Genomic DNA, 10,982 nt, shown 5'->3' on the forward strand with positions numbered 1-10,982 from the left:
GGGAGGTTGGGGCTGATTCATCAAGCTTTTAAGAAAAGATCAGCCTCATTTCCTCCCCAGCTTGAGGGGAAATGATTGCTCTCCTCTGTGGCAGCAGATCTCCTGGAGGGAGGGGCCTGGCCACCTGTCTGGCCCAGACGAAGTGGTGTCTGCCTCTGCTAGTTCAACTGAAGTCTGGCTCGAACCATGCTCTGCTCTCTCCTTGCCCTTCTCCTGGGCACTTTCTTAGGTGGGTGCTCCCCTCCCCCAACCCCGTGAATCGAGGGCCTGAGCTGCTGTGTTTGACTCTCTTTAGTGCATTCCTTCCCTTGTCTGGAATAAACGTGGGACTTTAGTCTTAGTGCCCTGTGTGCTGGGTCTTGGTTTCCTCTGTTCCTTAAGAAGGGGTGTGCTCTCTGGGTCTCCCTGGCCCAGCGAACCCCTGCACCCTCGGCCCTCCCAATGTACTCCCTGTGATTGATCCCTCCCTTATGCTTGGGCCATGGAAGGCCTTGAGCCTCCCCTCTGTCTGGGTGGAAGGCGAGCTGGGCTGGGTTCGTTGCTCTAAATGGCCTTTCACCCTCCCCACAGGTGTCAGAGCTCAGACCATCCGCCAGTGGCCACCTACAAAGGTGCAGGTTGTTGGCAGCCCACTCTCTCTGGAATGCACTGTGAAGGGGACATCGAACCCCAACCTATATTGGTACCGGCAGGCCTTGGGAGGGGCCCTCCAGCTGCTCTTCTACTCCTACAGTGTTAACCAGACAAAGTCTGATGCACCCCAAAACTTAACGGCCTCCAGGCCCCAGGATGGCCTTTTCATTCTGAGTTCCAAGAAGCTCCTCCTCAGCGACTCCGGCTTCTACCTCTGTGCCTGGAGTCTCACACTGAACGGGGTGGGGCAGACATCTGTGCAAAAACCCGCCCTCTCCTGAGTCCTCACCGCCCTCCCCGGGAGCCCTCACTCGGGGACTGGGCGGAGTGTGTGTGTCACTGGGTATTTGCCAGCCAAGGCGAGAGCAACCGAATCAAGCCAGGTTCTCCAAAAGAACGATTTACACGTGCAGACCTGTGAATCGTGGACGCACAGTCACGTTCCCGATGCGTGGATGTCTAGTCCTAGACTGTCATCCTGCAGCCCTCGCAATGTGTCCTTCTCCCCACTTCCTGGCAGTCTACCCTGGGGAGCGGGTTTGCGCACAGACGGGTGAGGGAGGCGGCATACACCTGAGACCGGATGAGGTATGTTGGTGGACGGGTGAGCAGACAGGAGGATGCCCACTCAGGTGACTTAACTGGTTAGTGGTCCTCACCCAGCGAGGTGTTTGGTGGATTGTCCTCACGTAGGGCAGAAGTGTGGCTCCGTTAGTATCAGAAACATGCACTTAGGGATTTCGATGATTGTTGGGCATTTTATTTTAATTTTTTTTTAAAATTCTCATTCTACTGTTTCTCATCCCTTCTTCTGTAGCAAAAGAGGGAGCGGAGAAGCAGATGGTGATCAAAGAGTTGGGAAAGAGAGAGGGCATGCCTGTACAACGGTAAAACCCTAAAAAAGAGAAATTACTTTGATGGGAATGAAGGCGAGGAGAAAGCTTTTGGAGGTGGCTGGGTAGCGATGCCACGGTTACCTTGGCAACAGAACTTCCGTCCTCATCTCTCAATCCCTCATCCTCTTTATTCTTTAAAAGGTTTTCCGTCTTCATGTCCCTTCTGCTCCACGAGGGGGCACAAGAAGATTTAAAATACTGTTTCCGGCATCACTTCATCTGGGACGATTCAGACGTGTTTATTTTCAGTATCGTTTACAACGTAGTAGAAAGTCTGAGACAGAGACACAAAGTGATCAAGACTGTATTTAATAGTGCCCAGGTGTCTCCTACTGCACCTTCAAGGTCATCTGCGTATTAAGTAGCTCATATGTGCTAGGCACTGGGACCCGACACAGGGATTTTAAAAAGTGAAGTACATTCGAGTTGGTGCCGGGCATGGTCACAGCCTGGTTTAATCAAGACAATTGGTTTGCTTTTTGTGTGTGAGTGTGAAAATTGTTATTTACTAAGTCGATCAGCAGTGCTATGACCACAAACGTGAAGATGCATTTACAACCCATTTAATAGTTTTAGATTTAACATAAAGTTTTAGATTAACATAAACATTGAGCAGATAATAGAGAAAGTTCTCGTTGGTGTGCTATGTTTGTTACTATTATTCCGAACTAAAGTCCGTGGTTTACATTAGGTTCACTTTGTTTGTACGTGTTCATGGTTTTTGACAAATACATCATATCCCATCCTCCCCATTTCAACGTCACGCAGAATGATGTCACTGTCCCCAGTCCCCTTTGGGCTTCGTCTACTAACTACCCTTTCCCTGGAAACCCTGGTGACCACTGATTTTGACACCGTCTATATTTTTAAGGCACGTGGTTTTCGAGTCTACCTTTTACACATCGTTATGACCTTGGGCAAATTATCTAATCTCTCTAGGCTTGATTTTTCTCCACCTGTCAAACTTCCCTTACTGGACTGGGAAGCGTATTAAATGAGATGGTGTTAATGTTAGAAAGACCTATTCTAGGGTCTGATTTTCCACAGATAGACCTTATTCTTTTCTTTACGTTTACACGATACTTTGATTATGACCCAAAAGAAAGACTTCTTCTTTTTTATTTTATTTTAGATTAAACATTAAACTACATAGTAAATATACTTGCACGGCAAACCCATGAAAGTTGTACCGTCTGTTGTGCTCGCTCAGATATCAGTCACCGGTCTTTTCTTTTGGGGCCTTATGCGGCCTCAGAATCCTTCTTAACACGAGACGGGCCCGTGCATCACTACAGTTCCAGTGGAGTTCGTAGCAGAGCGAAAACAGAGTTTTCATTCTTGTAAGAAGCTCAGAGAAGTTCTGGGTAACTTCACGAAGGAGATAGAATTTTAGCAAAGTTTAGTTTTTTGGCGGGGGGCGGGGTGGACTAGTATTTAGATAAGAACGTGACAATCTCAGGAGAGTCGGTTTGAGTGGAAAGGTGGAGGTCTCAGCAAATAACGCAAGTTCCAGAAAAGCGGTGAGAGAACAAGACGGTGGTCATGACACAGGGCGGCAGAGAGACAGGAGGCCATGAACAGGGAGGGAGAGACCAGTTAAGGGGGGGCTTAAAGCCACCTAAGCTCATGAAGACACGTTAATCTCCTCCTCTTGTCTGGGTACAGAGTCCTGTTCCCACACCGCTTTCCACGGTGTCCAGGACTCAGAAAGCTACAATCCTCGTCACTTAGGATGACAAATGAAAGGAGCTCAGGACGGCAGATGCTGCTCAGATACGCTGTCCCTGGCCGGGATTCTTCGGTCTCTCTGGCCCCTCTGAGCAGATGACGCTGCCCCTATTGTAGGAGAGCTTACGGGACCGGGTTCTTGACTTGGACTTTGTAGGTGTGCCCAAAAGACTGGTCCCACGCATGCGGTCCAGGGCCACATGCTGGCGGCCAGGTAACTTCCTTCGCGTCGTCTGGCCTGGATCTCAGCCTCTCATGGGATTCACAGGGGAAAACCCTGGGGCCTCTGGACAGCTGGAGGAAGATGGAAACGCCCATGGCTAGGAAGCTGGCGACACTGAAATTGGGCTGCTTCATAATTTTGCAGGGATCGAGAAGCTTTGGGCTGAGTGTGCTATGGCTTTTGAGCTGCTGGAAAGCAGACTTGGCCTGTTGTGTGTTTTGCTAACTGCTCCCTCCTTCGGCGCATCCCGACTCCCTGGTTTGTCATTCTCTCCTGCATTTTGTGTCCCTCCTTCTCTTACCCAGGTGGCACAGAACTCATCCCGCACATGGACCTCACAGGCCTTAGCAGTGGGGGTGACGTTCAGAGACACCCAGGCAGCACGGCACACAGACATTGCTCAGACTTCCAGGGGCTGTCCGTTTTTCAGTCCGTTGATTATCTGGGGCTTCCTTTTCTGTGACTCATCCGCATCTCTCATTAGCTGAGTGGAAGGAAGTGGGAGGGCGAGTGTCGAGGGAGGGGGCGGGTGGGAGGAGGGAGTTGGCTGAGTGATGTGGGGCCAGAAGAGACCCCAATGGGGTCAGAGCAGTTACTGCAGCTGTGTTTCATTCTTCGCTCTCTCCAAGGTCCCGCTGCAGCCTCGGGTCTTGGGTGTGACTTCCAGCAGGTGTAGCAGTCAAGTGGCGGGGGGTGGGGGCGTCTGCACGTGGAGCTGAGGCGCCCAGATCCCCCTCTCCCCTCCCCTCTGTCGTTCTGTTTCCACCAGAAGCCCAGGTAGAAAGAGCAGCGCTGGAGGAGGCTGGGGCAGGATGTGGTGATGTGGTCCTCGTGGTGCTCAGAAGGTGGGTGGCGGGGGGGAGGGCCTTTCACAGGCGCCCCAAAAGCGAGACCTGCTAAATGTCAAACCACATCCTGTTGTGAGTCCCCGAGATGGCGCTAGGGGCAGGTGGGTGGCTGTTATTCCTCATGCTGATGTTGCTCAGAGATAAACAGCCTGGTAGCCAGCATTGGGCTCAGACACCCCCATCCCTTCCCCAGTCGTCTCCCGAAAGACCCCAACACGCAGAGCCTGACTTCCTGGCCTTTGAGTCAAGGCCACTCTTCTTTATGCAAAATTTTCATCTCCTCATTCATAGCCCAGGACCTCCTTCCTGGAGCAGGGCCAGGGAACTGGTGTCAGGACTCCAGGTGCCTCTTGTTAACTGTGGAATTGGGGTCAGTGCTGTCCCCCTCATACCCCCGGGCTGTCACAGGTGTGAATGGTTTGCGTCTGGGAAGAGCTTACATTCCCCCCACCCCCCACTCCCGTCCCCCATCGCCTCCCTCCTGGGGATTGGAGGCCTGCAGAAGCTGAATCACTGAATCCGAAAGAGCACGGCTAGAAGATTCCATAGAAGTCACTTTCCCAATCTCACGTCACAGAGGAGGCTGCAGAAGCCCAGAGGAGGCAAACGTGTGGCCCAGGGCCTGGCAGCTGTGGACAGAGAACAACAGTACGAGGGTAAAAACAAACGTAGATGTTTTTCGAAGAGAGTAGCTGGGCTGAGGAGAGCAGGAAGTGCTCAAAACTGTGCCACAGGAGACAGGAAGAACCAGATGTGTTTAGCCCGGAACAATGTCTTGAGGCGAATACAAATTATTTTAATAGCAGCCGATATTTATTGATGCTGTGTAGCAGCTTTGTGTGTTTGTGACACGGATGAGATGAAGCCACCTCAAGAAGTCAGGATTGTGATGAAGCCTTTTCTAGGAAGGAAAGCTGAGTCACTTGGGAGGTGGTCAGTTGCCCAGGGTCACATAGCTGTTAAGGGGCAGATCTAAGCCTTGAACTTGGGTCTCTTTGGCTTTAAGGTCCCTGTTCTTTGTTATAATATTCTCACCTAGCTAACGCAGGCTTTTCCCATTCCACAAACCCAAGCTTTTGAAGCATCTGCTGATTCTGTCTCTCAGAGATTTGTGGGCTCTTGGCTGGAGGTGGCCATGCTAGCTGTCTCAAGAAGGGCTCTCATAGGAGTGTAATTATGACCAATGAGGGGAACACAAAGAGTTTTATGAATATCCAATTAGGACAAAATTCTAGATCTGTCCAGTGATGAAATGGCCTACCCAGACAAGTCAAGAGCTGCCTGTCCCAGGACAGGTCAAGTATAACTCGTGGGGGTGGGGTGGGGACTCAAGACCCTGCAACTTATGCTTGTTTACCATCCAGAGTATCTATGAATCCAAGATCCAGTCAAGATCAAGCCCCATCATGGGCATGGGGGTGTCGAGGGCCAAGATGTCATTGGTGAAGTGGACTAGAACTTGGGCAAGAGGGGTCACGCCCAGGATCACCATCAAGTCACTATTTTCAATGACACTTCCTGTGTTGGCAACTCTGGTCAGGATGTGGCAGGTCACTGGGTCCACGGGAAACCCCGGAATGCAGCCTCCCTGTCAAACCACCCCTCACACTCGGAGAGGACAGCCTGGGCAGGTGAGACGTTGCCGATGACATTTCTGTGGAAAGAGTCACAGCCGTGGGCTCCTTCTCAGGCCCTTCTTGCTGACGTCCAGACCCATTCACTCATCTCCGGACCCATCTTCCCCAGGAAGCTTTCCAGGAATCCAAGTGCAACAGCAGAAAAGACATAGGATGGAGACGGAGGAGAAAGGAAATAGTTGGGGGTGTGATGGGGGGCCGTGGTGAGCGGAGAATACGTCGTCTGTCAGGGCACGACCTGACGCTGTCACAGTAAATCTTAAGAAGAGGCAGCCAGGTAGGATGTGTTAAGAACCTAGGGAATGCAGATCCACGAACATAGCACCAGGAAAGGGAGTCCTCGAGATGGGAGGGGAGGGTGTCTAACCCTAGAGCAAGGCAGAGAATGCTTTGTGTTTGGGGCCCAGACAGGATGGATGACATCTTATACGACGGGGTGTTAGGGCCTTCAAAAATCACCTTTCTGGAACCTGTGGGAATCTGCCACAAGTCATGAGAATGAATTGTCATTAATATTGTCGTCCCTGCTAGGGGGCCTTCTACACCGTGATTCTTCTTACACAGGCATTGGGTAATTTCCAAGAGCGTGGCAAAGGGAACTTGGTGATGGAAATCTAAGGAGAGATCAATGAGGCTGCAGGTGACAAATTCATCCATAGGTCAGTGACAACGCTAAGAGCTGGCCTGGTGTTTTTCGCCGTTCTGTGATCTCCAGTAGCGTCCCATGACACCCCTAAATGTAATACATCCAGGTTTTTGCATGTTTTTGTTGTATGCATATAGCTTCAAAAGAAGTCTCAAATACCCGTTCTCCAGTCCCACAGGCATCTCTAAGATCGACCTCACAAAGTTTCTCCGATATGGGACATTTGGGGCTATGTGTCGCACCGACTGTTAGGGGCTGAGGTCACTCAGGCTGCTCCTCTCTGTGTCACTAGGGGAGAAAAAAAGTGGGAAAAATGCATCAGGGCAGGAAATAGAGATATTAGTATCTGCCAGGATCCATCGCTCTTATTCCAAGCTCTCTTGTTCCAAAATCTCTTTTTCTTTCCCTCACTCTTCTCTAATCACTTAGTTAAGAGAGAAAAAGTCTTTGTCTCTGGATGGTTCCGACCTCCTCTACCCGCATCCCACTGTCCAACCTTATGTAGCCTGGCCATGAGCCGTGCAAAAGGAAGGGCGACAGGTCTCTAGTGGGTACTGGACTGATAGGGAAATTCTTCTCCTGGGCAAGTGACCGTGACTTGACTAGCTCCTCCAGACAGGAATCCCATTTTCCCCACGGGACATTCCCATTATTACATGACCAGTGGGATGCCTTCTTCTTCCTCCTAGTTTCTAATAAATCTCTAAAGGCCATAGGGTTGAAGTTTCTCCCCCGGGGTGCTCCCCATGGTGAGTCCAGCTGTGCCCCGTGGAATGGTGAGAACTTGGGGGACCCCAGGCGTTCTTCTAGAGACGCTTGGCTTCTAAGCGCCTTCAGTCAATAAGCATGCTTTGCCCCTGCACGGGGCGTCACTTGCGAAGTTTGCCCCTGGACTGCATTCTGCTTACAGATTTCCTCAGTGGGGTGAAGCTTAGATCAGCCTTGAGATTGGAACAGCTCGACAGGCCCAAGTCGATGAGGAATCGCTCTGGCACCTTTCATTCCAGAAATACTTCTGGACCCAGAAACCGCCTCAGGGCCCCTGTAACTGGAGTGGCCGTGTGTCCCCGCTTGTGGGGACAATCTCGATTTACTCCTCTTGTCCCAGCACCCCATGTTCACTCTCAAAGGTACCCCCCATTCACACAATAAATATGATCTCCCTACATCTAACCCATCTTCGCTCAGTTTCGCCTGAGACAGAGTGGACGGGATGCTCAGAATTGGTCCAGAAGGATCCATTTAGATTCTAGAGAAAGAGGCAGAGGCAGAAGAGACTAACTTCCCAGTGCCTGTGAGCTGGATGTTGGGGGGCAGTGCCGTCTGAGAGACAAGGAAATGGCTGTAAACATTGGGGAAGTGGGGCCCTCGCTGGATCCAGTGGGGTCCAGATGGAGTTTGTGCCATCTCCATCTGGACTGTGCTGCCTGCAGGGAGTCATTCATCCTCCAGAGGACATTCCTTCCTTCCTCACCTTGGCAGACCCCAGGTGCCGACCGGCGCTCCTCCCACATCCTCCCACCTGCTAATGTCTCTACTTTCAGCAGCCCAAAGATAATAATCACCAAGCCCACAAACCCCACGTTTCTTCTGTGGGGTAACCCTGCCTGCCCCTCCTCCACCTTGAGCTCTGCCCTGCTTCTGCTCTCCTCACTGCTCTGCTCACACGAACCCCTGTCCCTCAACATCCGTCCCCAGCACCCCATCCCCCAACACCTGTCCCCTGACACCTCTGTCCCAGTCCACTCCCTCTTGCCCACCTGACACCCTGTTCTCTCTGAAGCATTTGCTATCCCTTCAGCTGCTCATCTCCCCATCCCAGCCGTGTGAGGGGCCACCACACATATCTAAAGAATGGGAGATGCTGCTTTTGTGGGTGCTGATCACGGCCAGCACTCTGTCTCCTTTGTTTTGGGACATTTTTAGCCATTACGAAAACAAACAACAGCAATAACAACAACAACAACAACAACAACACACCCATCGGGCTGCAGTTAGAGAAATCTAGAGATAATTACAGCAATCGGGAAGTTCCAGATATGTGATGATTTCTCTGGCCACATCCTCTCCTGCCCCGTGTGAACCGGTCCAGACGACCCCCTCATTTCCGGTTCCTGGATACTCAGTGTGGTGGACAAATAGCTTCTACTCTACATTCATGCCCACCCAGAACCTCAGAATGAGACCTAATTTGTAAATAAGTTATTTGCAGATGTAAACGTTAAGTATCTCAGGATGAAATTCCTTCCGAATTTAGGGTGTGTCCTAAATTCAATGACTCCTGTCTTGGTGGAGAAAAGGAGAGAGAAACTCGGACACAGAGACGCGAGGAAGAAAGAAGGTGAAGTGAAGACGGGGGTGGGGGTGAGTCCGTCGCAAGGCCAGGATCGCCAGGAGCCAACGGGAAGCAAGGATTCCCCCCTGGAGCTTCAGAAGGGAACTAGCCCTGCTAACACCTTGATTTTGAACTTCTGGTCTCCAGAACGGTGAGAGAATGCATTTGGTTTTAAACCATCAAGTCTGTGCTTTTTCTTTACAACCGAGCTGGGAAACAAATACACTCAGGACTCAAGGTCTCTTGACGCCCTTACTGTGGGTTCTGCACCAGAGTCTGGGAGCAGCTGCTCCGGGGTCCTCCTGTGACACTCACGTGACCCCGACTGCCACTCGGAAAGGCTCCCTGAATTGCTGTCTTCCGAAGAATGGGCCAGGGTTTCACAGCTTGACAGTCAGTGGGTCTACGAACGGCGGCCTTTTCACCTGTAAACCAGGGAGACTCTACCTGCTGCTAGGGGCGGATGTCCTGGGGGTTAACTGGGACAACACAGGTGCCAGCACTCAGCCCCAAGTCTGGAGGGGCTCCATTTCCCCACCTTTTCTCAGCTCTGAGGCTGCCTTGTCGCCCCTGAGATTCTGCCTCGGGGAACTGCCCGTGGCCTCTCTCACTCGTCTGTGCCTTCTTTTCCCTAACTGCACCCCTTCCCCCACAGGGCAGTGTCTACACAGCGAAAGGAGCCCGCACGCAGGGCCGACCTGCGCATGGCGACCCTCTCTACTTGCGTGAAGGCGCTCAGCACGCTGCATTTGCTGCAGCCTGGCCTGCAGCCCATCGAGTGGAGATGCCTGTGTGAAAGGCGACATGGATGTAACACCTCAGCCCCCCTGGACCCCGCTGCTCTCTCCATTCCTCCCCTAGGGCCTGACCCCACGTGCCCTGCCTCTGGGAAATCTTCAGGCCTCACATATGGGTATTTTCAACTCTGTGCCTTCTTCAGGATGTGCAGAGTAGAACTGAATCTTATGCCCAGATCCCCAAAGGAGATAGGATAGAGGTGTTGAGAATTGACAGATAAAACCTAAAGGCGTGATAATAAAACTTGAAATCTGGAATTGAGAGATGACAGGGCATTCTAACCCGGAAGTCTGCCCTGTCCTTGGTCCTGTGCTGCAGGGCAGGTTATGGTCCACCTATGCTCATCTTCATGCAGGTTTTCAAGAGCCCAGCTACACACGTGGGCCTGGAGTGCCTGGGTGTGGACCACGGGGTCCACTGGCTATCAGGATGAACAGGAGGAAGCAGCACTGGTCAGCGAGGAGGGTCGGTCACCACGTCGGCATGAGGGGTGGAGTTTTCCCCAAATCGGAAGGCAGGTCTGTGAAGGGCTTAACGCCACAGACACTCCTGAGACGCAAGGTCAAGTGTGACACTTTTATTGTTTTTGTCTACTTCAGATTCAGGGTTGAGGTCCTCGGTCCGCAGGGCAGCAGAAAGAAAGGGACACATATCATGATGGAAGGAGATGGGAGGTGGAGAGAGAATTGCTCTCCGGGAGCGCAGATGGGAAGCACGTGAGGGAGAACCTGTGGGTTAGCAATGACTCAGAAGGCACTTCTGCAGCCGGTCTCAGGAATCCTTCCTCTTGACCTGCAGAAGAAGGACATGGTCAGGGTCCCAGGGGCCACAAGCAGGAGTAGGTTAGAGGGGGCCGACTCTGGGCCTGATTTAGGGGAGAGCTGTTTGATTCTCCCCATCCTCCGATGCTGCATTTGGTAATGATCTTTGCACTTTCTCCCCAGGCTGCTGGTCCCTTTCGAATTCCTCGAGATGAAAGGATAAGCTGAGGCAGGCTCTGAGATCCCCCATATCCCACATGTGATGTTCCACCTTCTCCCTCCAACCTGCCGGCCTCCTTACCATGGCCATCAGCACCAGGGCGCTGACCAGCACCGCGTACAGCGTGGCCTTCCCCAGCAGGATCTCATACAGGATGGTGGCAGACAGGAGCCCTTGCTGGTAGGACTCTGTTGATGGGGAGGGAGAGAACGTACTTATGTACCTGGGAGCAGGAATCTCTGGCTCCCAACCACCCC

The 10,982-nt window shown here is 52.0% G+C and overlaps 1 protein-coding gene and 1 long non-coding RNA gene across 2 annotated transcripts in view; both read right to left on the minus strand.

Annotated features, from left to right (window-relative positions):
* Nucleotides 1–5,141: 5,141 nt before the first annotated feature.
* The window catches only part of LOC102898423 (T-cell receptor beta-2 chain C region), a 17,222-nt gene continuing 11,381 nt past the window's right edge, over nucleotides 5,142–10,982 (minus strand). The window contains exons 7-8 of the mRNA XM_015588283.1: nucleotides 7,693–7,695; nucleotides 5,142–5,197 (exon numbers count right to left, since the gene is read on the minus strand). Coding sequence (XP_015443769.1) covers nucleotides 5,142–5,197; nucleotides 7,693–7,695 — 59 coding nt within the window. The remainder of the gene's footprint in view (nucleotides 5,198–7,692; nucleotides 7,696–10,982) is intronic.
* LOC107195577 lies at nucleotides 10,307–10,975 on the minus strand. Its single transcript, XR_001516766.1, has 2 exons — nucleotides 10,807–10,975; nucleotides 10,307–10,536 (listed from the first exon to the last, which is right to left on the minus strand). It is a non-coding gene; the product is annotated as an uncharacterized LOC107195577 (long non-coding RNA).

Source organism: Pteropus alecto, unplaced genomic scaffold, assembly GCF_000325575.1.
Source record: "Pteropus alecto unplaced genomic scaffold, ASM32557v1 scaffold22, whole genome shotgun sequence".
NCBI classification, from domain to species: domain Eukaryota; kingdom Metazoa; phylum Chordata; class Mammalia; order Chiroptera; family Pteropodidae; genus Pteropus; species Pteropus alecto.